The sequence below is a fragment of the Simochromis diagramma genome, unplaced genomic scaffold (genome assembly GCF_900408965.1).
Source record: "Simochromis diagramma unplaced genomic scaffold, fSimDia1.1 OVJJ01000304.1, whole genome shotgun sequence".
Classification (NCBI taxonomy): Eukaryota; Metazoa; Chordata; class Actinopteri; order Cichliformes; family Cichlidae; genus Simochromis; species Simochromis diagramma.
Window position 1 is genome coordinate 788,462 of NW_024387030.1, and position 26,122 is coordinate 814,583.

Consider the following 26,122-nt stretch of genomic DNA (forward strand, 5'->3'; position numbering starts at 1 on the left):
GGAAAAAATCTGGGACTCTCCACCAATTGCTCTTAGAACTGAAGAAGCTTCTCGGATGAGAGGTGAAACGTCTTCAAGAAAACCTTTCCAGTTAGTATGTCTAAACACATTTCATCTTTTTTCAGGGACTTTAGAGTTTACGTACATTACAGTAGGAGTATATTAACAGTTATATCATTTTTTTTTTGTCTTCTATAATGACATTAAAAAAATAAAACTCCCATTACCATTCAGTTTTTGCTTCCAGACTTTTCACATTGGATGCAGTTCATTGGTTAAAAATATGCTGTGCAAATTATTTTCATACCATGCATTTGTCCTTGTAATTTTTTTTCTTTCTCTTTTTTTGAGTATGGCATGAACTGGAGGGGGTGTGTCGTGCTGGAAACTTACTCCAAAATAAAGATCATGTGGACGCTCGGGTTTTTTCCAGCCGAGAAACACTGCCCTCTAACGGAGCACGTCAGTATGGCAAAAATAACAGCACCTTCGGATGAAACCATTCAAGTGACAAGGTATCGCTGCGGCCACGGGTTACCCCAAATCTGATGAAAATACAACTAAGTCATCAGCATGGCAGAATAAAATATTAGTGTTAGGAAATAAAAAAGAAATACCTGCGATGGATGTTTTGATAAGGTTTGTGGGGATTGTTTCCGTCCCCGTGTAATTCGGTGGAGTGGTACGTTCCAGTAGTATTGAAGGCAAAGCTGAAAACGGTTTGTTTTCGTCGAGAGGAAGAAACGTCGCTGATATTCGCAGCTGCTACCTCGTCGCTTTAATAAACGGTTGTGACATTTCGTTTACGTCTGGTTGGTTTTTCGACAGCACCTTTTGCCGTTTTTAGCTCGCCATGGCTCTGTGCGGGGGTGTCGGAGCCATGGCTTTGCCCAGCGAGCTTATTGTCCACATATTCTCCTTTCTGTCCGACCGAGACAAGCTCCGGGCCTCGGCTGTGTGCTCTCGCTGGAGGGAGTGTCTGTTCTACCCCGCGCTGTGGACCGAGCTCAAACTGCGAATAGGTGGTGGTGGATGCTCCAGCTCTGACGAAACCCCGAAGCTTGAGTTCCTTATGCGAAAGTTTGGCTCTTTTGTGCGAGAGTTGCAGCTAGAGCTCGCACCGGTGGAAGGAAACCTTAGCCATCAGAACAGCGACCCGTCGTCCGCCAGAATGGACCAGCCTCCGGGTCCCGATAGCGACCCGCAGCACAAGGAGCGATGGAGGGACGCCGTGGCCACCTACTTGGACCAGGTGTTATGTGTGTTCACCAGCATCCGAAACAATAGGTAATACTAGAAAATAACCTCTGAAAATGTCTGCTTTGATATTTTTAATTTGAGTGAAAAATTCGCTTGACATGTTCGCCCTGTTTTGTTTTGTTTTTTAAATTTCTCGGGTTTAGATGCGTCGCAGTGAGCTAGCAACTGGCTAGCTCAGTTAGCTATAAACAAACCCTGGCATTAGGAGTTACGTAATCATGCCAGGTCTTTGCAGTGGCAGCAAGCGTTATGCATATGGTTTATTAAGGGCAGCTTTGCATGTGTAAATTAAATGGTGGTGCATGTGCGAGGCATCTGCATGCCTTTTGTCACCTGTCCTATTTTACACTTCTCATTATGGTCTCTCCATAGCAGCAGGTACAATGCAGCACTGGTGGAGGCTAGAAGGCTTTGTTGGCTGTGACTTGCTGATATCAGCACTGACATAAACACACACACATACAGTGTGTGGATGTATTTAGACTGTTGTCCGTTTGTAGGACGTGATCACTTATATTCTCTCTCTCACACACAAAGGATAATTTCTCCTACTCTGTCAAAATTTGACACTGTTAACGCTTCTGATTTCATTGGTGCAGCTGTGTCACACCTTTTTCCACCTTCTCCCGTCTTCTTTACAGTGTTTTGTGATGCTGGCATTCAAAACTGGTTGCTTTGTCTTAATTCTACTAAAGGGGTTGAAATATTTGACATTATTTTGTTGTTTGTTTTAAAGTTGTTTCAGTTTAAGGACAACTTAAACCCTTTCCCACTTCCCTGCTGGTATACAGCTTTACTAGCTAGCTCCAGAAAGTTGCATTTGGTGCCAATGCTGTCTTTTAACTGATAACGTTTCAGTTCAATAACAGGCTGTTGTTTTTATAAGCTTCAGCAGCAGAGGAAGGATGTTCTCCCACTTCCTACACAACACTTTCACTGACTATCGGTGTGTATCAGGCAACATATAGACACCAATAATGATATATCTGTGGTAATCCACTTCCAGACACCTGATTTATTCAAACACACTTTTAAAATGTGACAAATTTAGGTTAATCCAGATGTAGAATTGTGAAAGTGGGCTTGGTGGGGAAAGCAGAACTGAAATAAATGGATGAACTTGTTCCACTGATCTCATCATGGTGATGAAGCATTATGAGAATCTAAGAACCATGGTCTGTTTTGTGCATGGTAGTTTTGAAAAGATCAGGACTACAACCTCTAACTTCAGAGCTCGCTATCGGGTAATGAAAAGCCTGTTTTGTTTTGTTTTTTGTTTTTTGTTTTTTTTTGGGGGGGGGGGGGTTGTTCCTTTCATTTAGTGCACTGAGCCAGCTCCACCAGCACTGACGTATGTTCCGAATAATGAGAACAGACAAGTTGTTGTTTCTTTCTAAGGGCACTAAGTAGCTGCACATGAGCCCATAAACCTGAACTCTCAGCTGATACACAGGAAGTGGGTACATCAAACATAACATGCGCTTCACCTCGCAGGTATGCCTGTGCCATGTGCGGCTGTATGAAACCCTTGTGGTTGCACTGGTGCATGTGCGACACTTATGCAGGGGATATGTTCCCATCAGTATTGAGTTGGCTAATTCAGACATTTAAAAATGTTGGGAAAATGGCCTACAACAGGAACTGTTTTCAATAAATGATGGCACTTTGCGAAGTGTTGATTGTAGGGATGCACTAATTATGAAATTCTGGGTTAATGGAACCTGTTTGACTATTATTTGAAGACTGCACATCACCCAGATAAGGTTCATATTTGTTTATAATGTAATGGCTGTTGGTATCTTGTGTCATTGTACTGTTGGACTACTTAAAGGTCGTCATCATCATTCATAGGGATGCTGACTTTACTGTTTTCATAATGATTGTGCTTAAAAATAATTGTGTTAACTAATTTCTTAAGATATTCATATACATGTTATTGTCATTTGCAGTTATTTGATTGTAACTTATGTCTGACCAAATTAAACTGTAAATTTTCCAATACAAGATTATAACAAGAATAAATCTATTGCCTCTTAATCCTGTTGGTTCATTTAGCCAAAACAACACTGATGTGAAAGAAAATGTCATCCTATTTGCCGATAAACCTGCCCTTCCCTCTTATGTTTGTAACCGGTCCTATAAAGAAATTCGCCCTTTCTGCTTTTCACCGCGTTTTGTTGGTGATCTTCCAAACATTACTATCAAAAGAGGTGTAGATCGTCTGTTTGAAACAACGTAATTGGCTGCATTGTGACCACTATGCTTACATTGACTGCATCAGTGTTCGAAAGAATCAACTTTGGCGTATACACTGCTGCTTGATCTTTGCCAATCTATTTTGGGTGCCAGCATATAAAGGGCTTTCAACAGCACTGCGGGAAAGTGCAGGGCAGCCATAATTCTGTGCGGGATAGAAAGCAGCTCAGGAGAAGTGAAGACTAAATTATACTGAACAAAATGGCTGCAGTTTGTTTAACAGGTGAAACCTTTTTTTTAAGTTGTTTGGATCGGATGACTCATCTGACTTGCTGCTGTTGATACAGGTGTTCTAGTAATAACTGCAATTTTTTTTTTTTTTTTTCTAACTGTACGTGTCTTTGTCTATTCAGAAATCTGCAGAAGCTGAGTCTGTATGGAGACACCTTCATTCTCCAGCAAGAGGGACTACTAGACAGCTCTCACCTGCATCTAATCCACCAGGGGGACAAAAAGATCAATGAGTAAGTCACAACATCGAAGCATGAAAACAGGTTTCACTGAAATGACTGACAAATGTGATAATTTAAGCTGCATGTGGGTGTGAATGAGTAATATTTCCAAAACTGCATCTTCTTGTTGTAATGGAAAGTCTGCGGTGTTTGGTGTCTCGAAAGGGCAATTAATTTACAAAATTAAGAAAAGACAGTTTTTCATCACAGGACAGTCTTTGTCCACGTCAAACACTCAAAGTGTGTGTCTGGTTTCCGCCTAGAAAACTGAGTGTTATTACAAAGCATTGACTCTCTGAAAAAGGAGCGTTTGTTTTTGTGTGTTGTTGGTGTTTAAGAGACTGAGGGCTTTAAATAGTGGTCATTTACATAACCCAGTATCCAACGTCTACGTATATCGACCCTGATGGAAAATTTTGATTCCCATCAAATCTGAATGCATGCACACACCTCTGCACTGAGCAGACAGCAAATGGATTAAACCAATGCGGAAGTGCCAAAAATGCTGGCCACTTGAGGCTGGTTCCAAAAGCAAATCAGTCCCAATAGACTCCATTTTTAAATGGCCAACTTTACAGCTTTAAGAAACATATTTACAGCTTGAAAGAAAAGCTCCTGGCTTTATTATATAGTTTCCCCCTGCATAACAATTCTGAGGATAATATAACTTTTCCACCTGGATGGTCATTGAGAGGTGACCCAGCACGGGGAGCTGAGCCAGTCAGTGATTGACATATAGGTTAAAGTAAAAAGACAGAAAATGTTATGACTTGAATCCAGCTTTATATGTTCTGTCCATTTGTGTTTATTAATTACAGCAGCCTAAATCAGTCATTGCGTTTGAGTTCGGCCCTCCTGCTGCTATTTCTTATTTATTTCCCATCATTCTCTGAGTGTTTTTGTATTTGGGACACACATTATGGTGGATGATGGATAGCCATGCTCTGATAGGTACATGTAGATCCACTCCCTGTCTCAATGATGAGAAGTGGACTATGAAGAAGGTCACACAACCTCGTTTTTTTTTTTTTGTTTTTTTTTTTGTTTTTAAATACAGTGTTTGTGTCCATTATGCCTCCCAGACAGCTCTCACTTTTTGGGGCATGTACATGGGATTTCTTAGGGTATTTAGAGGATGAGGACGGTGCCTTGTTTTTGTTTCTTGAGGTCCAGAGCGTATTGTCCAGCTGCAGTTTTTACTGATGTACAGTAACATCCACATGAATGCAAGGATCCCAGATTCCTCAGCAGAGTGATCCACTGTAACAGTATGATCAATAGCATTCACTTAACTGGCGAAGAGTTTCATAGTTGGCCGGTTTGTGTCAGGTGTTTTTAATGTCACTTTAACTTACAGAGTACATGGACTACTGGCTTTTCAGAATAACATGCGCATCACTGCCTGCCTTGATAGCTTTTTGTCTCATTCACAGCAGTTGTGGATTTGTTTTGCAGCTGAGCAGTAGTTCAGTAAGTGATGTTTAAATAAAAATGAGATTTCAGTGCATTCAGTGTAGCTTCTGTGCTCTGTGGTTTGTGTTGTAGACACAATTGGCCATAAAACACTGAGTGAAATGCACCAAGTTGCTGAGCATAGCTCCACCAGTGTGATTGTAGTGTGTGTGTGTGTGTCGAAATTGTTTGGACATCATTACAATAAATCCATTTTAGGCTTACATTTAAACACATAAAGTCGGGACATTTTGAAAGTGTATATACCCTGATGATCTTTTCTTTCTTTACTCCACTGTCAGGAATGATTTTGGGGATTGTTTTGTTTTTTTAAACCAGATTTGACGGCAGCTGTAGTCATTCTGTTTTTTTTTTTGTTTTTGTTTTTTTTTTAATGATCTTTCTTTGTCTCTCAATAGAATCCAACAGTTGTTTATGGAGGTCCTCTCCAACAGCAGGCAGCTGAGGTGGCTGTCTTGTAGCTTCATGCTGGGCCTGGTGACTTCCTGTTCTTTATCCTGCCTGTCCAATCCTTCAGCTGAGACCCTACAGCACCTAAGTTTACTGGACCATCAGCTAGGTATGTCTGTTACATCATATAGTTTGTAAACATTATGTGACAGTAATGCCGAATAACTGAAAGTTTTCCTCCGAATTTCCCTCAGGGCCCCTCGTCTCCCCATCTGAGTTGGATCGCCTCTCTAACCTTCATTCTCTGGCTCTCGATTTTACTGACTTTACATCTGAGCTTTGTGGTTTGCTGGCCTCTCCACGGCGAACTCCACTTCATCGCCTCTCCCTGCTGCTCAACGGGGCCACCCTGGAGTTTAAATCATTAGAAGGGACCGCTACAGAGGATAACTGGAAGGCACTGGTACTGCTGTGATTCTGTATTGTGGCTTTTATTTCATGCTGAATTGAGGCTCTGTGTATTTAGTAAATTGTAGCATATCAGTAAGTTTACCTGGTCTTCCCCAGGTTCGTGTAAGCGCCAACCTGCGAGTGTACGTCATGGCCCTGGAGGTCGACAGTTCTGAGCTCCTCAGGGTCCTAAAGCCGAGCCTTCCCCTCGAGCGACTTCACCTCGACAGTTACAGCATGCCGGTGACCGACGCCACACTGGAGCTCATCTCCCAGCAGTACAACAAAACGCTGACTCACTTCCTTCTCCTGAGGGATGGCCCTGACTTCCCTGACCTCAGCATCAATCGTAACGAAGACCCTTTGGTCCTCTTGACATGGAGATGTACTCAGCTGGCTGTACTCGTGATACATGGTGAGTTCAGTTTGTTTCTTTGATAGAACGTGAGCTGTAGTTGGTCAGATCTGTGTGGCCAGTGGTAATAATTCCATACAAAACAGGCCTGTAGTGACTGTTTTCTAAACAGTGCAGCAAGCTGTGGACTTACTGTTGTGACTGTGGACACACCAGTCCAATATTTTTAGATTGCATCCCTGAAAAAGCTGAATAATTATTTTTATTTTATTTTTTTATAAAAGCCAGTCTACAGACTATTATTTAATTCAGTGGTATGCTTACTACACTGCGCATCGGCAGCAATGCACTGGCTGCTAGCAGGAGAGCTAATGTAGCTTGAAGGAAGCCAGCAGTAAAGTAACTGCAGAGTTCATTGGCAGTCTTGTCTTCCTGTAGGCCGTATTAAAAAGAAGTTGTTATGGTTTGTGTCGAGTATAAATCTGCAAAACATGTTCATTATTAGCTTTGAAATCTGAATGATTAGTGCCTGAATCCATTTAGGTTACACTGTGTGGTCCCATAACTTGGTGGCCATCTCCCGACTGCGAGGCTCCAGTCTCCGTGTCCTGACCGTCTCCGAGGAGAGCATCGACTTTGATCCAGACCAGTCGGTGTGCGTAGAGGGCGACCCAGTCCACAACCTGGTCAAGGAGGTTTCTCTGGGCCTCGGCCGTGTCTGGCAGCCTTGCCTGGATTCCAGCGTGTTTTTGTCCGAACCCACCCAGCACTTCCATCATGAGCTGCGTGCCTTCAGCATGGGCATGTAGACAGGGGATGGCAAACCCAAGACATCACAGCCTAAACTGTGTCAAGACCAGACCAGACCAACAGAGTGCAAGACCCAACGAGAAATCTAAAGTGGAGCTTAAGAGTAGTCTATAAATTATGTGAACTGACGTGAGCTGATTGTTTTTATTTTTTTATTTTTTTTTCCCATAATTAAGTCTGACCATTTTTCAACGTCGTCTTGCTTTGCTGCTCTTATTATCCAGTTGGCCAGTCGCTTGAAAAATGGATTCAGCTTCTGATGTTTTAAATATATGTATATTGCACATAGGAGTATTAACTTAAAACTGGATTGCTAATTACAATCTGAAAAGCATTCGGTTTGAATATCACACAGAGATCTGACAGCTGGCAGGACTTCACAGGTTTTAGTTTGTGGGTCAGCGTGCGGCTTCCAGCGCCCGCTCAGCTCAGTCTGGTCTGGTCTTGCCCACAAGTATTCTGAGCTCTCTCCTTCACCTTAATAACCTCTGGAGCATCTGTGTAATGTACCTTTTGATTTGTTTTGTTTTCCTTTGTTTTTTTTAATTTGACTGTTTCCATCCCTCCTTGCTCTTTGTATAACCCAGTTGGGGTTTCTTTTTCCTTCTTCCCGCGTGGTGGTTCCCTTGCCTGTATTGGCTTTGTGTGTATTTAAATACAGATATATTATTATCCTGCTCACTGCTAGAACAGGACAGGCAGGCAGGTTGAGTGATGAACTGTAGGGATTTAAGAAGGGTTGTGTGTTCAGGCACAAGCTATTAGCTTTAGTTCTTTTCTTTCTTTTTTTTTTTTTTTTTAAATCTTTTTAACAAACCATTGCTCTGTGTCCATCTGTCTGGAGTCTGTAAACTTACTGATTAGTAACTTCCTGGGTAACACAACCATAGCTGCTTCTTCTGTCGCTCTGAAAGAGCATCTCGTGCACTTGTCCACTAGTTCGAGAGCCTTGCCAGCCGGGTGGGAAACGCCACTGTGAAATGGCTGTGGCTGCTGCTAGTGAGTTTTAATGTAACAGCCGTGTCATCGCGACTCAAAGCCAAAATAGTTTAGGGGTTTTGAGATCCTTACCGATGGTGTTGAGGAGAATATTGTTACATGCTTGTCGCCAACACACTTTGCACCCTGCTCACTTGTTGACTTTCTAGGGAAACCTCAGCGTCAGCTAAATGGGGAAGCCCCGTATTCTGACTCGCTTTCAGGGCCAAACTACAAAATTCAGCTCATCACAAAACGACAACTAGAAAATCTTTTTCTACTTTCAGGACGAATATCTCTGCCTTTCTGATTTCAGAGCCTTCCAGTTGTTTGTAAGAACGCAGAAGGGACGCATGACACAAAGTCAAAAATCATGACGCTGGAGGGCTCTGAGGTCAAAAACATCTTCAAGTAGTCCTTCATATTTTTATTTTTTTTCTTTTTTTTTAAAGAGAAAATGGGGTTTTGTTCCTTAATGCCATATGTATATTTGTGATTTAAGTAATCTCTTTTGTAACAGCTTCCAAACTCTTGGTGAGGCCATGTTAGAACAGCAGCAGTATTCTGCAGGAGCAGCTATCACACAGGTCATGGCAGCAGTACTGTTGGTAGGAAGAGCTCTTCTTTCTTTTTGAGGGGGAACAAATCATGATTGAGAGCAAGGAGGGGGGAATGGGTGCATTGAATGTAACTTAATTCATTTCTGACGCTGTTGGCCAGCCATTGAAGGCTTACTCTTGCTGAATAGCTGAGTTTTAACATTGTAGGCTTCACTGACAGCCAAGACTGCTCTTTTTTTTTTTTTTTTTCTTTTTTTTTTTTTTTTTTTTTTTTTTTTTTTTTTCCCCCCCCCCTTCTTCCTCTTCCTCCTTCAATGCAGCAGAACAGTAAGGTTTCAGGTCATGTGACGAAAGCTGCTTCTGTCAGTCTCAGGTAGGCTTTTAATGTCTCTACGACCAGCAGTGGTGGCAATGTTGTGTAGCTTGTGTGAAACAATCAGTTAATGTGAGTAGAAGTTTTGTTTTTATTTTATTTTCTTTGGATTATTTCCTCTTGAGTCACAGTTGCCTTTTGAAACAGCCCCTTGTTTTCTGGCTACAGTTGTTGTTATTGATGTTGTTGTTTATCTTGCCATCCGATAGACCCTCAGTCGGAGGGGTCAGCAAACCTAATCATACATTTGTTTTCAAAGATTATGGTTGATAAAGACTAAAGAATGGCACAACCATGCTGCTTGCTGCACGTGTCTTATATCTTCAGTAGATGTGAGGGACTGAGAGGCTCTGGGGTGGTTCAAATGAATCTATGCTGTCAATGGGGGACCTGCTGGGCCCAATTAATGTTTGAACTGATGGTCGGTCATCTGAGGTGAAATGCTTTGGCACTGTGGGTCTGACTGAGCTTGTCCTCATTCATTCACAATTGCATGACTTTGATTAAGTCAGTGTCTTTACTTGTCTGCTTTCAAGTGAGTGCGATCACTTTAATACATGAAATGAATGTTAACAGCTAAAGCGAGACATCATAGACCAAATGACTCCAGATAGACACGAGCACCATCAGTTGATTACTGGGCTTAGTATAGCAGTGTGATCCTACAGTGCTGTGACTGCTCAGTGGTTATGAGGTCCTATTGGAGTTTTCTGAGCTGAGTTGAGGTTTTAACAGGAAAAATGGAAGTTGGGTTAGACTTAAATGTACCCAACTTTCATGAGTAAATGAGCCACTGTCAGAAAAGCTGCCCACCCAAGCTGCTTCAGCTCAGGCATGGATTTGTAAAGGTCGAGGACAATGGCACTGCACACTGTAAAGGTCCATATCAGGGTCTATAGTTTACGGTGTTGACCTTAGTGATTTTATTCTCTTCCCCATGGACTGATATGGAACCAGTGTGCCAGCACTTTGTTAGTTTCAGAATGAATTAATCGCAGCGACTGGCCCCGGATACCAAATGTTTGCTTGTCTATTTAAGGGGACCTTGGTGGTTTAGCCATGATAATCTCTATAGTCCTTGGTTCATATCTCAGGATAAATGCACTTTGGTACCAAGAGTTTCTTTTAAAGGCTGTTTGTGGCTGTAAATAGCTCTGTACACTCAGAGGGGAAACGTACCAACATCACACATTCAGACCAAAACGTGTTGGTTTTTTAATGTCATCTTCCTCCACGCTCCTCCTTCTTCTTTCTTCTTTTTAAAAGCTCTTTTTATGTGAGAGATGTTAGAGCTGTTAGAGCTTCGTATTGTTCGTAGATGTCAGACAGTTAAGAGGTGTAAAAATCACGGCAGTGTTTAGTAGAATGCAATGTCAAAGTAAATGGTCACCTCAAATAAGAAAGTAGATTTTTTTTTTTTTTTTTAAGAAGCTGTTCCACTCTCATTTCATCAGCACTTTCCTGTCTTCACAAGTCTCTAGATTTTATTGGCTTCATGCTAGAACTTAGATTTGGCTGTTTATCTGCCAAAATTAAAGGAAGGAATGGTGTTTTTACCAGAGATTAAGCTCAGATAATCAGAATTACAGTTCAGATTTGTTAGCTTGCTGAAATACTTACACCACAAAACTAGAAATGGAAAAAACTCTATTTTAGTTAAGGCACGTGTAGAGAAATTCTGGTTTATCCTTCCAAGGAGACAAGAGGTCAAACAGAAGTGCAACCAGTCCAGCATTGTGGCCAATAGCTGAATATTGAGCCATCTTGTGCCTGAAAGCCTCTGAAGTCTCACTGCTTTTCAAACCTTGCCTGTCAGCAAAATATTGGCTTTGTTAGGTGTTGTTATTATTAGTTCAGTTTTTAAGGGTTAAAAGCTGCAGTGATGAAGGTTTCAGCAGCCGTCGTGTGTTGATTCCTCTCGGATCCTGCCTACATTTTTCTGCTCAGCTTTTCACTTGTATGCAGTAGAAATATATAAATAAGATGTTTTTGGCTGTGCAGTCCCATGCGATGTATGCATGCCTGTGTGTATTTGTAGGGGAGAGGGGGAGGCTTGCTCGTGTTCACCGGTGTAGTCTTATCACTTCTTCTGCAGTGGGAAACAGGAACAGAAATCATTCGTTCTCAGGGTTCAATCGGTTTTTGGAAAAGGAGGAGGACGATGGAAACCTCAGGCCTGAAGCTGAAAGAATATTAGGAGTCACTGGATCTGTTCTCCACCCTTGTGGATGTATTCTTAGCTGCCAAAGACCACAGAGGAACAAACTTAACCCAGACACAAGTCTATCTGAAGTGCCCACAAAGACACACACTGACTGGAGGCTGGTCCAGTATTGTTTTCTCCTTTAAAGCTCCTACTATTCTGATATTTCTCCACTCCTTTTTTTTCCTATGTTTATTCCACTGACTATTAATAGTCTGTTTGGTGTCAAACTCTGCCCTTCTTACACTTTGGACCATACTGTGGACGTGATAAAATGTCAACAGTCTCGCCATGTGGTTGGAGTGAATCCAGACCTGAGAGCAAAAGGCTTCCCGTCTGGTCATTGACTGTGCCCTGTGTTTAGAAACACAAGAATATGGGTTTTAAGGCATTATTGGATCAGCGTTGCTGCACATCTTGTACAGTGTTACCTCTAAACTGCACTCAGGGTCTACAGTGCATGTTGCTTAAAGTCCGGTCCAGTGCAGGACACTCCTACAGAGGCTTAAGCAGAGTGATCTGGAGTTTTCCTCCTCCTTTCTCTTCCCTGTCTATCGTCTGTTTCACTGTGAGGAACAAATGAATGTAAAACTAAGAAGGTTCAATCTCAGTAAAGTCAGGGACTAAACACTCTCGCAGATGCTTCCAGGAGGAGTTACACCCTGAAAGATAGCAGAGTGAGGACAAAGGCCCATGTGCCTCATGTGATGTGGTGTTTGGCCAGTAAGCCTGTACCCAAGGTCGAGTTTGAGGGGAAGTGTTTAGTCCTGAGCTATAAAGTGATTTGCTGCTAGAGATCTTCTAGGAACAGGACATTCCACACAGGCGTCGCTCAGGCCGTCTGACAAGCAAACAGTTTACTGCTGCAAGGTCTGCAAGAAGATTATCTACAGATAAACTATATATTTTTTACTTTGAATGGTCTGTGTGTGAAGAGATCAGAGATGCATCTAGAACTGACGAGTCACACCAGATTAGCAGCTGGTCTGAGCAGAGTGGAGGTGTGATAACACTTAGAAATGGTTATGAAGGGTGTTGTTCATTTCAGGAGGTAAATTGAGTTTCTAATGTGTGTTTCTGCGATGCCATGCTTCAGCATTCTGAGGCCATATTGTGTCCGGTACACAAAGTCACAAAGGACAGAGGGGGGGGGGCAAAAGCAACTTGACTATCACAGTGCTAAAAAAAGAGGGCTGTGGAATCAGGTGGTTTCACATGTTGAGTCAGTCTGGCAGGTGAAAAACAGGACTGCATGTTAAGGACACAGAGATGCATGTTCACTTTGGATGCACAGGAGCCTGTGCTGGGCTGATTTTTATAACATATGCAGACGGAGTTTGTTTGACTGACACAAAGCTAGCAGAGCCTTATTTTTAATGAGTCCTGCCATTAAAATTGACAGGTTTGAAGGCTCTGGAGGGATGATGGGATGTCAGTTATTCAGGAGACCATTACCAGCACTTACTGCACATTCAAGTGGCCGCAGCCCTTTTGACCATTTTATACTTTAACTTTTTTTTAAATTATTATTTAGCTTCTTTTTATTTTATTTTTTTCTTGTGCTGTTATGTGCATTCAGAGAAATCCTTGAAGATAACTGGGCTCACGTGGCCCCTAAATGAACCCACAGAGCTGGCCTCTAATGCACTCCATCTGAGAAAGTTGGCCTTGGTGGCATGCTTGCGGAACTGTAAATATACTGTCCAATCAAGGCTGTTATACAGAGGGATGGGTATGAAACCTCTGTGATAGCCACTGCTAATTCCCTTGACATGGACAGGGTCATGAGTGTGTGTTATTTTAGTACCAAAGCAGCAGACTGTGTCAAATCTGCATCCGCCTAAACGCGGGCTCAGAGCCACAGGCAGACACTCATCACAAGTTTCATTTCCACTTTGATCGTTGCTTAGACTCGATGCCGACTCGAGGGTTTGTGATGTTGACTCTCAGAATGTTCTGGAAAATGAAACTTAACTTAAATAGCTTAAGAAAAAGAGGTAGTAAGATGGTTCTGGGCCTGAAGCCTTCCCTAAAAGACATTCAGGGCTGGTTCAGTGTTTCTGGTGGATTAACATGAAGAGACAGGGTTTCCTCATAGCAAGGTTGTATTTCTTTTTAGGTTTGTTTTCTCATTTAAATGCTTTGACCACAGACTACTACCAGTACATGCAGGACTGAATGAGCTCTCAGAGGGCTGGCCGCATGCAGGAATGTGACAAATCTGATTAGCTTCCTGATGTGTTTCAGTAACTTGGAGACAAACACTGGATGTGCATTGCACTGGTATAAAATCAGTCCTGTAACAGAGATAGGTACATGTGTTTGAGGCTAGATGTACTAGCACTGACAGGAAGTTTGGACACTCCGGCTTTTAGTTTTCCAGCCAGCTGATGATGATGACGATGATGTCAGCCTGGGTGCGATAGTAATGGTGTTATCATTTACTTGCTTCTCTGTAGATGTAGAGGCGAAATGACAAAATGGCACTGATGGCATTAACCTGGCCAAATTCTGTCAGTATCGTTGGTGCATTGCGAGATTCACTCAGCGCCTGACTGTATCATGGACCTGATAGATATTCATGCTCAGTGTCTGCCAACTATCTCCATTTAGATCTCAGCTACTGTGGCTGTGATGTTTCTGGCTGGTAAACAAAGTCGTTCTTGTCAAGTCTGGAGAGCCAAACCTCCTAATTAGCCAGGCAGGCAGGCCTGCTGCCCAGTCCAGCAATACAACTATGCAAGAGGAATGCATATAATCCACACTCACCCTCTTTTTCTTTTCCTCCTATTTTTATATTTGGTTTTTCTCACTGTCATACAATAGAAACGAAGATGTAAACTAATAAGAACTTGCAATGACAATACTTGGCCTTATGATGATTTCTGAAATCTTATCGTTTAGTTTTAAGATCTTTTTGATTCTGGTCAGCCAGCCCAGCGACAGCAGCGGTGACGGCGGGCTCACTCTTGGTCTCTGTGAGACTGGCTAGATGGCCCCAGTTTTATCGTGGTACGAATGTTGTGCATTTGTTTAAAATCAGGACAGTTTGCAATAACAGCAGTCTTACTAGTGGCCACAAAGGGGGCACAAGCAGTGCTGACGGCGCCCGGCTGCATCTTTAGAAAAACCATAGAGGAAGAAATATAAACTATATAGATATCTAAACTCACACAGTGCATATTTGTATAGGTATCAACAATGCATTACCGTGGTATACTCTTATGCAACACATGTCCGGGTTCAATTTATGAACATGAAGTATACTCTGAAATCACGCAGACTTTGTAAATCAGAAGTTCTGTTGTTGTGTGTTTTTTGGAGAAATGGTTTTACCATCGTTAATGTTGAATATTCTGAGCGTAACGTTCCTGTGCGACTGTGTCGGTTAACGTGAGCACATAGCACCGGGTTATTACCTCCTTTCTGTAAGCAGGGAACCAGACTGAACCCAGAACACAGCTGGATAGACTTCACGTACCACAGAGCATATTTCAGAAACAAAAACTTCCAAATCTGTTCTGCACAGAGCTTTAAAAGCGAGTCAATTCTGTAACTCACCTGAGCTATATCAAACAGACAAAGGTGTGATTAAAAGGGTGGCTTGTGGATTTTTAAGACCAAGCAAAACAGAGTTTTACCCTAAATGTCCACAAGAAAAGGCACATAAAAGTGACATTTGAAATTGTCCCAGCTGTTTTTTGGATTAGTCTGCAGAGGAAGAGTCCTCTGGAAGTAAGAGGACAGATTTTATCATTGAACAGTGTTGATCCATGGCTCTGTGGTGAAGAAAAGGGAGGACGCGTTATAAACCTCCACGTAAAACCTCTGAAATGACAGATGGCATACACTTGAGGGGTCAACCTGCCAAATGTTGATTTGAATTATTGTGGAATGAATGCTTCTCTTCTTTTAGTCAGTGAATAAAAATAATAAAAAGTCACTTGCTTCGTTTGTCTTTTTTTTTTTTTTTTTTTTTTTTTTTTTCTCCCCCTTAAATCCATTAAAAAAACTGGCGTTGGAAAGAAGTCGTCTGTCGTCTTGCAGTCTCCAATAATCAAACCAAACCAGACCATAGTTATTCTGATTTGAAGTACCACAAAGAAACAAACAATGGCTTCAGATTGTGCATGAATGTCAAGTAGACCCAAAACTAACTTAATCACAATTAGTCTGCAGGGACATTTTATATGACCCACTGGTTTCCTGTGTGTCTTTAAGTAGTCTATTGTCTCTTAATCCAGTGGTCCCCAGCCTTTTTCACACCTCCACACCCGTTAGTCTAAAAAAACAATAACTGCTCCTAATGACCTTAGGGATTTTTTTTGTTTTTTTTTTTTTTTTTAAATGGGTTCAACTCACCTAATTTTATATGACATTTCTCAGTTATTAACCATTTCCACACCTACAATGGACATAATCATCAGAAAAGATTCCTGAGATGATGGAAGAAGACGACGTGGTCTTGCCTTTTCTTTTCAGGTCACCCATTTACTGCAATATTCAAAAAAAAAAAACCTTCAGCTGAGTTATCCATCTGATGCGGCTGAGTCGGGCGGATAAGTGAGGAAGTGCCACTGAAGAATTTGATGAAATAATCAAATGTAAAGAAAATGTTAAACTGCCCCCCCCCCCCAACCAGAAACTTCCTCATCTTTACTTGTTAAGTCCCTGCCCACTGAACACTGATATTACATAATGTTATCTTGCCATTTCTTTGTTTACTCAGAGGAAGTCCCTGCAGCGCACCTCGGGAACTTCCTTGGAGTAAACTGCATAAAGCACTTGCAAATGGATCTGTGGAAGCCCAGAGATGTGAAACATAACAAGGATAAGAAAAATGTCTCTCCTTTTTAGCTCTTCTACAAAATCCTGCTCCAAAAATTATTTCACATGTTATTTAATATTCATAATATGTTAATATTCCCCTGTGATGATTTCAGTATCCTTCTGCTCCTGCTCTCCTGCTTCCACCTTACTGATCTCACATCAGCCTGTCACCACGGACTTGCTTTTTATCTGCTCAAAAATGTCTTCCAACAATAATTGTAATCATAGTTTGAAGACGCCAATGTCAGAAATGAAACGGACAAGAAAATGCCCCTCATGTCAGTATACACTCACCTACCACTTCATTAGGTACACTTCTTTAAACACTAGTATCATACCTGAATGTAATTCAACCCATTTAGGTATGTAGACATGGTCAAAACAACGTGCTAAACTTCAAACAGAGATTCAGAATGTAGAAGAAAGGTGATATACATGATTTTACAACCCACGCATGCACAAGAGCCTCTCTGAGGGCACAGCACATTAAACCGTGAAGCATATGAACTGCAGCAGGAGAAGACCACACAGCCCTACTGTAAGCTAAGAAAGTGGAGCTATAATTCAGTTTTTGTAATATGTTGGAATAAATGTTTTATGAGTTGCCTTTCCCAACTGTAATGTACAATTATGCATCACAAATAGCTAAAAAGCAGTCTGCTAACAGTAAAGTTAATTTAAAAAGCTTTTTAATTAATGGACAGGAATAACTGTTTTGCACTAATGCTGTAGGACTCAGACAAAGAGCTCCTTTTCATCTGGATAATGAGACTAGGAAATCATCATTGAGCTGTTTCACAATTAAGCTGAAAAAACAACACATTTTTTTCCCAACCAACAGTCAGAGGAGTGGGTTTTAGAAGGCTGGGCTCTCTGCTGTGTAATTAAATGCATGATGACACCAGTGTTATTGGACTGGTAGCAGAATGATATGAAAGAATCATCAGCAGAATTGTAGCGCACACTGTTAAAAGCCAGGAAATCAGCTGTGGTTTGATGTTTGGTTTCCACTTTGATATGCAAGAGCTGCAACAGCGGGACTCAGAAGGGTTTTATTTTCAACCCGGGGCTCGCAGCTCAGAGCTGGCTTCCTCAGTTACTGATAGAGATCAAAAGGGGCAGGCACCCTGAATCTGGCTGTCAGGAGAAGAAAGAGTGTCTGTACTCAGGAGGAGTGAAATAAAAGAACACTTTCTTCATTCCTGTCCTTAATCCAGTCTCGAGAGTATCGTCTGTATCTTTTAAACCTCTGATGAAGCTTTAGTAAAAACATACAAATCAGATGTTTTAAGTCTAAATTTATTCTGCTGATGCTAACTTGAGAAGTAAATCCTCTTGCTCCATGCAGGTTTTGATACATTTTTTCTGGTTTAATTCCTTTGTAACTTTTGAGGATTCCCAGATATTTGGTGCCTTCTTACAACATTTCACATATAGCACTTTTCAGCTCCTGGAAAGGGTCTTAATTTATTGTCTTCTACAGAAGTAAGAGGCTATAACACTGAACCATGTGTCTCTTTATGAAATTAGATATTACGCTTTTCATTTAGTTGACTTTCAGAGAAAATATAGGTGCACTGTTGGCTGAAATAGCACACATTGTGATATGTGATCAGCAGGGCTGGACTGGGACAAAAAATCAGCCCGGGCATTTTGACTAGTGACCGGCCCACCATGGTATTATAGGAAAAGCCATAAAGCCTTTATAATAAACTTAAACCTACACCACCCTCCCTATTCTGGTATTCTAAACGGTCTGTAGCAATCAACCTAAATCAACCTAATTTATAATTACATATACCTAACTAATAAGGTTGCCAGTGTAACCGGTGTGATTCTGCGTTGTGTCTGATAAAAAAGGTAAAAGAAAGAAAGACCTCCAAGTAAATAATTTGCCCACTCCAGCTCCTCTCCCACAGGGGGATTGTAGGAAAAGGGCTGGCATTTATTTTTACATTAAACATAAAATATGCATTTACACGTAACATATTTGACATAAGATAAAACAAAAACAGCAACATGAAATCCGACATACCTGATAAAAAAGGTAAAAGAAAGAAAGACCTCCAAGTAAATAATTTGCCCACTCCAGCTCCTAGACCAAATACAAACAGTGGGGAAGAGGGTTAGCTCAACCCACCACAGCTCCCAAGCTAGCAAGGAGTATATATTCATGCTAGCATTTATGGCGCCTAAAACACATTTATGATACACACATACTACACACTTATAACATCTTACAAAAACAGGCTTAATAATGACAACAACTGAACTAACATCGCAATCATAAACATCAGGGTGGCTAAATATGAATTATGTGTGTTTCAAGGTGTTGGAAAGAAATGACACCCACCTCTCCCACAGGGGGATTGTAGGAAAAGGGGAGAGGCAAAAGGGGTACACTGTATTTATAGTATTGCACCAAAGAAGAAGAAGAAAAGAATGAGGAGGGGCTCTAACTGATAATGAACACAACTACAGGCTTGGAGGTCCTAAAAGTCAGGTATAAAAGGAGCAGTTTGGGGGTTTAGAACACATTTTGTGTAATTATAACAATGTGATTTATGACTCTGTTACACCAACTCCCAGCAAAAAAAGAAAAGAAAAAAAATAGGGAACCACTCCCCCACCCTCTGTTTCAAGATGCTTAATTGAAAAACTGATTTTAATTTAACGCACATATCAAACAAATGCACAGAAATCTATTATTTTTCTCCTGTAATCAAATAGATTCAACATCTTTCTTCAACAGAATTGCAGACTGCACAGATGGTACCTTCCCAAAGGAAAGAATACTATAACTTACAAGGGTATATACTAGACTTAATATTTACTGAATACAATAATGTATTTCTATACATTTTACATCAGATGAAAACTTGTTTGTAAGATTCTGATAAATATTTATTAAAAGCTAGACATTTTAAATGAGAATAAGAAAGAAAAGTATGGATCCTGGTGTTATTTGTCTCTCAGAAACAGTTAATTTCTTCCCTTCAACTCATTCATGTCACCTAAAAGGTAAACCTGTTTCTCCATCACCTGTTCAGCTCTGATGATTCAGTAAGGACATCTCCTGGTTTCATCTACATGTTTCCCTCTCACCACATATCCAAACCGATATCATGACCAGCAGCTTTACAGCTGTGGCTCCAACAAACATCAGCTGATACTTGAAATTAACATTAAATAAATTCTACCGACAGCTGATCAAGCTTAAACGTGCTGCTGTTGTTTAGCGCGACATCTGCTGGTTCCCTCTTTCTGGAGAGAAAAGCCGATCAGCTGATCATTGATCAGTTTCATGATTGAATTAGCAATTTTCTAGCTGAAGTAGTGATGAAATTGCGTTCCTTTTCACCTCAACTTTAAATTTCGACCTCCTCTGCTGTAACTGGTCAAGCCCAGAGTCGATCATGACCAACTGGCCAATCCACCACCATTCATTTATATCGTTAAAAAAATAAATAAATAAAACCCCATCGGCCCATAAAAACGAAAAATCATGAGCGGCCCACCGGGCAAATGCCCGGTATGCCCGATGGCCAGTCCAGCCCTGTCAGCCCTGCAGTGGTGAATAATCCGCTGCTTCTTGCCTTCAGTTGAAGGCCGAGCTGAATTTAGTTTAATCAATTTTAAAGATCCTTCTAAGGCTGGGAAATTAAATTTATTTCAGATACACGCAAACACGCCATTCACCCCCGATTTTAGAACCAATACATACACGTTAGTAAGCATTATCCATCCCCGACCAGAGGGTGGCAGTGATGCGTTGATGAAGAGACAGGATGAAAAAGAAGAAGAGTCTAGAAGTAGAAGAAGAGGACGAACACGTGATTCGCGCTAACTGGAAGCAAGATGGCGGTGGCAGTGCGGAGCTTGCAAGACCAGCTAGAAAAAGCCAAGGAAAGTTTGAAGCATGTGGACGATAATATTCGTAAACTGACCGGACGTGATCCTAATGAATCAAGGTAAAAAGCTTAATTGGTTATTTATTTTTTTATCGAGTTCCTGGAGTGAAGCTGAAGAGCTGTACTCAGTCGACGCGTGCTAAGTTAGCGTGGGTCGGCTAACCTGCAAACAGCACCGCCTCATTGTTTTGTGTCGCACATATAATGTTTTTACCATCCTAATTTATTCGCATCAAACGAATAAAAATGAACCAAATCAGTGACTTCTTTAAATATTGAGTTGGAACATTAAATCGGGTAGATGAACAGAGTCGAGGCCCTGCAGGAGGCGTCGTCCGGGCGGCACATCACTTTGCCTTGCTTAATAATACAACGGTTCTGCAGCAACACAAATGCATAATGTTAACGTGAGTCTTATTTGTCAGACTGTATTCTTTCTTTTGTGTTAACCTCGGTGTCTGCTGTGCTTGCAGGCCGGGTCAGATCCGTCGGCTTGGCGGCCCCATGGCAGGCCCTGGAGGAGGTGGTAGAGGCAGAGGAATAAACCTGCTCAGGTAAATCTTTGCGCCCCCCATCTCGAAAAAAAGAGCTTTAGAGTTTCAACTTTAGTGTGTGATCTGAAAAGTATGTACAACAGTACTTCACCCCCCGCCCCACCCCTCACACATCTTCCACATTGTATTAAATGTGAGACTTTGCGTCAAGTCACTTCTTAAATAAGCCTTGTATATTGTACAAATGGTCATACACTACGCCTTGCATTCTGTAACAAGCAACAAACCAGTTCAAACCTTCACACTTATAATCATATTGATTTCATCAGTTAGACATTAAAAGGGTGAATTGTTGTGATTTTCTTTTTTCATTTTAACGGCTACGGGGAAGTTAATTATCAGAAGCAGAAACTATATAACTTTCTCTAAGTAAGTAGCTTGGTTTACAAACTGTAATGGACTGAGAAGCTGCCCCATTTTGCAGGATAATTTGCCTTGGGTGTTTTTGTTTTGTTTTGAAATGTGAACCATCCACACCCACTATAGCCAAGTCCAAGAACAAAAACATGGAGTTGGAGATAAATGTTAATCACATTTGTCTATGATGTTTTTATGATTCAGTCTGTAAAGGAACCACTGGTGTTTCAGTTAATGTTCAAAGAGGGTTTGAAAATTGTTGTTTTTGTCTTGATGCATGCTCAATCGTCCAAGTAATTAAATCCCAGGAAGTTGATTGTTCATCAGGGCGTTGTTTTTAGTGGGCGAAACCTTTGGCCGCTCATTCAAGTGATTTAATATGCAAAGTGCTATGACCACTTAAGGACAATGAAACTGACCTCAGGGCCCATTGTTGGTCCTTAACGGTAGTTTCGGTCATTATGCAAATAAACAGTTTAAAAGGTTGGGGAAACCTAGAGTGAGCTCAGTCTGAGCTCAGTCACTTGGATGAGTGAAGCATTTCTCCGACGACACGTCCAGATGAACAGAATCAGCTTTCTTGGAGTTTCTTTGTGTCTCTCCAAAAAAAGGTAGAATAAATTATTTAAACAGTTTAAAATATTTAAAAATTCAGTCTGTGCATTTCTAAAGTTTTCCTCTTTGTCCTCTCTCAGACGCAGTCTCTCAGACATGGGAAGCGGCGGCCCTCCTGCCAAGCAAAGGGACATCGAAGGAGCCCTGCTAAGGTGAGATCTCGACTTGAAATATAATATAGTGATTGGGTAGTTTCTAGTTTTGGAGCTTGTGTAACACATTTTACCTGAAACCCTTCATTAATATTAAGATTATTTAACAAATGTAAGAAAATATGGTTCTTGTTTTGGGGGGGGGGGGGGGTGTATTTCTGCACATGTGAGGCATTATTTGAATTAATTCTCAGCTTTCTGTAAGTTTTTTTTCCTTGTCTTGATTTCAAAGTACCATCTCTTATGAGTATTTGATCTTTGTGTGGCTGCAGGCTGGCAGGGGACCAGAGGGCCAGGAGGGACATGCGTCACGACAGCGACGCCGAGGATGACGATGATGTCAAAAAGGTAATTTTGTCAAAAATACTTGATCAGTATTTGCTTTCTCACAGTGGATTTTTTTCCTGCTTTGAAGTGATAAAAATCCTAACATTTGCTTCTTGTCCTTCCTTCAGCCGGCGTTGCAGTCGTCTGTAGTAGCTACCTCCAAAGAGAGAACGCGCCGAGATCTCATTCAGGACCAAACCATGGATGAGAGGGGAAAACAGAGGTAGCTCTTAAACTCTAGTTTTACATTCAGAGTTGGTTACTAAATAGCCTGAGCCATGATTGGTTTAATTTCATCTGGCAAATGGCAAAACGTGTCTACAGCTGAGAATTAAGTGTGTGTTGGTGTTGTTTGTGTTGTCTTGGTCAGGAATCGGCGCATGTTCGGCCTGCTCATGGGGACCCTTCAGAAATTCAAGCAGGAGTCAAATGTCTCTTCAGAAAAGGTGAGGAATGGATTCATCTTTTGCTTGGTTATGAGAACAGTACTTTTGAAAATATAGGTTTCTGTGTTGATGATGTCATAAATTCCATGATTTTGTTTTCTTGTTCTGCTTCATATTTCTTTTTGTCATCCTGCAGCAAAAGCGGCGTTCTGAGATTGAGCAGAAGCTCGAGGTTCAGGCTGAGGCTGAGAGAAAGAAGGTGGAGAATGAAAAGAGGGAGCTGTTTGAGGAGAGGAGAGCCAAGCAGACAGAGTTGAGACTTCTGGAGCAGAAAGTGGAATTGGCTCAATTGGTAAGACGGTGTATTTGTTTGAAAGTGGGACTAGCATGAAAGTGGCTGAGTTTTGTTTATTTTTAATGAAACTGGACTTACTGATTCGGCCAAACTAAATGTCTATTTCATTTATCACTGCTTAAGTCTCACACCAAATTGTAACTTGATAAACATCTAATTTAATACTTAGTCTTTTAAAGTCTGTTTTTGTAGCTAGAATGATGGGAAATGTAAAATCAATTTTTTCTTCTTTTTTTTTTTTTTTTTTTTTTTTTCCCCCCCCCATCCAAAGCAAGAGGAGTGGACCAGCCACAATAATCGCCTGGTGAAATACATTCGCACAAAGACCAAGCCTCATATCTTCTACCTGCCTGGAAAAATGTGCTCCGCAACACAGAAACTCCTCGATGAATCCACCAAGAAACTAAATAGTGAGTGGCAATTTATTTTTGGAAGTGCACTGACAGTGTTGTGGCGGTGTTATATACTCACAGGGGATCTGTCTACTAAATAACATGAGGATTTTTTTTTTCTCAACAGCTGTGTTTGAAGAGAGGCGTGAGGCTTTTGCTGAACACCTCAGCAAGATGGAGTCGCGTCCCCGTCGACAACTAAACCGCGAACAGGACGGCAACACAGCGGCAACAGGGACGGAGCAGCCGGAGGAGGGTAAGCCAGCAGGTCAGGTAGTCAAAGTGACAGGTAATAAGGGCAATGTAGAGATGGAAGAAGAGGAGGAAGATGAGGAGGAGGAAAGGGAAAAGGAGAGGGATAGAAAGGTGACAGAGAAGGAGGAAATGGAGGAAGGGGAGAAGGAAGTGTCTAAGAAAGTAGAGGAAGAGGAGGAAGGGATGGAGTTAAGTGAGGAGAAGCGGGAAGGAGAGGATCAGAAGAAGGGAGACAAAGAGGGTAGTCCAGAGTCAGAGGAGATGGAGGTAGAGCAGGCAGTAGAGGAGGAGGACAGGGGTAAGGATGTAGGGGTAGAGATGGAACGTAAGCAGGGGCCCACAGATCTCCAGGACAGCAAGCCCTCTGAACCAGCTGTAAGCAGCCAGGAAGCCGAAAACACCAGCCATCAGCCCGAGCCCAGCCACGCTGCTGAGGAACCAGCAGCAGAGTCTCCTGTGAGCCATGGGGCATCTAAAACCCCAGAACCCCAGTCAGCCCCTAGTGTGCCTGCACAAGTGTCCACAGTCCCTGGATCTACGGTCCAGGACTCCATAGTTGACAGACAGGCAGTGGAAGGGAAATCCCAGGAGGAACCCCCACAAAAACTACCTGCTTCAGAGGAGGTCCCTGTTACTGCCCCAGCTAAGGAGGACAGCGGCAGAGGGAGAAAGAAGGAAAAGGAATCGAGGAAAGGCCGCAGTCGCAGTAACAGCTCTTCCTCTTCCTCCTCTGGCTCCTCCTCCAGCGGAAGTTCCTCTTCCTCCTCCGGGTCCAGCCGCTCCTCATCATCCTCTTCTTCCTCCTCATCCTCATCATCCAACAGCAGCAGCCGTAGCCGCAGCCGAGACAGCGGCAAACGCAAGAGGAGGCCCTCAGATAGAGACAGGAAGAAGGGAGACGAGAGGCGAAGCCACAAGAGAGGAGGGAGTGGCGGAGGAGGGAGGGACTCGAGGGGATCGAAGGAGAGGAGGAAGAGGAGGAGCGAGGAAGGAAGGGGCAGGTCGTCCCGGAGCGATAGGGAGCATAAAGATAGAGACAGGAAGGACAAGCGACGCTAATCTGGTTCTTATTCAGCTTCTGTAAAAACTGATGGAAAATAAGCTTCCAGCTCTTTACTTCCAACATTGTTTCCTCATAAAATAGTTTTGACATCAGGGGGTCTGCTGGTGGCCAGTTCCTCCATCTTTAACTTGGAGGCAAAAGAGTCCATCTCTAATTGAACCCCTTAAACAGTAAAGGTGTAAATTCCAAATGATTTATCCTTAGTCTCAGATTTGGTCTTTACACAGGTCTTTGTGACACAGTGAAGAAGGTTGTGAATGTTCTCTTTTTCATCTTAAGCATAATGAAGAGGCTGGGCTCTTGATGGTGGTCATTCACATACATTACTTTTGTTTCATGTTGTTGTGACAACGCTGTTTATTCCCATTTATTTCCACTGTTTTCAACAATGTCAAGCGTGATTTGCTCAAATACTGGATTGAAACTTTTTTTGCTGGGGTGGGGTTAATGACTGATAATCTGCTTCAAAATAAAGTTGAAGTAGTGAAAATATGCTTGTTTGTGTGAATTCTTATTTTTGTTTTATTTATTTTTTAATACATCACACTCTTCAGTTTATTGCACAGTTCAGGCAAAAAAAGATCCTCAAAATACAAGTTATACTTTCCTAAGGATGTGCGAAGCGCCAACAGTGGTTAAGTTCAAATACATGTACTACAAAAACACAATCATGCTTATTTTAATGGCATGGAACTGAATTAGTTTTCAAGCATGTAGTTGAACCCTGAAGATGTTTGATCTAGTCAATCTTGTATTTATACAGAGCCAAATCACAACAACAGCTGCCTATAGGCACCTTATATTGTAAGATAGATCCTACAATAATACATACAGAGAAAAACTCAATGATATGACCCCCTATGAGCAAACACTTTGGTGACAGTGGGAAGGGGAAAAAACTCCCTTTTAACAGGAAGAAACCTCCAGCAGAACCATGCTCAGGGAGGGGCGGGGCCATCTGCTGCGACTGGTTCAGGTGAGAGAAGGAAGACTGGATAAAAGACATGTTGTGGAAGAGCCAGAGATCTGGTGTATTTTGTGGGTAACCAGCCCTAAAATGCAAAAACTCATTGGGAGTGACCAACACAAGTGGAGCAAAAAAGGCAAGCCTGAGATGGTCTGGGGGTGTGCAGAGGAGGGATAGCGTATATAGTGGGTCGAGATAGATGTAGAAGGCTGAGCTGCAAAGCAGGAGGAAATCCGGGAGACCTCAAGAGAAGATTCATGGATGTAGTGAAGGAAGACCTACAACGACATGACAATCTGTCATGCCCTACAAAACATGCAGAACTGAGCACAAACTATGTCCATGTTGTTTCATTTATTTATTTTTTAGAAACATTTTTTTAAAGTATATGGGAATTT

General features: G+C 41.8%; 2 protein-coding genes across 3 annotated transcripts; both read left to right on the forward strand.

The window, feature by feature from the left end:
* The first annotated feature begins 693 nt into the window (after positions 1–693).
* Positions 694–15,503, forward strand: LOC120740430 (F-box only protein 33). The gene is made up of 6 exons (XM_040042822.1): positions 694–1,287; positions 3,870–3,980; positions 5,840–6,000; positions 6,086–6,294; positions 6,399–6,696; positions 7,180–15,503. The coding sequence occupies exons 1-6, from the start codon at positions 854–856 to the stop codon at positions 7,443–7,445; spliced, it is 1,479 nt and encodes a 492-aa protein (XP_039898756.1). The 5' UTR covers positions 694–853; the 3' UTR covers positions 7,446–15,503.
* Positions 15,504–20,196: 4,693 nt separating this feature from the next.
* pnn (pinin, desmosome associated protein) lies at positions 20,197–25,251 on the forward strand. 2 transcript variants are annotated; one of them, XM_040042817.1, is made up of 10 exons: positions 20,197–20,361; positions 20,775–20,855; positions 21,908–21,979; positions 22,252–22,327; positions 22,435–22,529; positions 22,677–22,752; positions 22,889–23,044; positions 23,319–23,457; positions 23,567–24,282; positions 24,316–25,251. In XM_040042817.1, the coding sequence occupies exons 1-10, from the start codon at positions 20,249–20,251 to the stop codon at positions 24,751–24,753; spliced, it is 1,962 nt and encodes a 653-aa protein (XP_039898751.1). In that variant the 5' UTR covers positions 20,197–20,248; the 3' UTR covers positions 24,754–25,251. The 2 variants fall into 2 exon arrangements, with proteins under 2 accessions (XP_039898751.1, XP_039898750.1); XM_040042816.1 differs by having other exon boundaries at positions 20,200–20,361; positions 23,567–25,251.
* Positions 25,252–26,122: the final 871 nt, after the last annotated feature.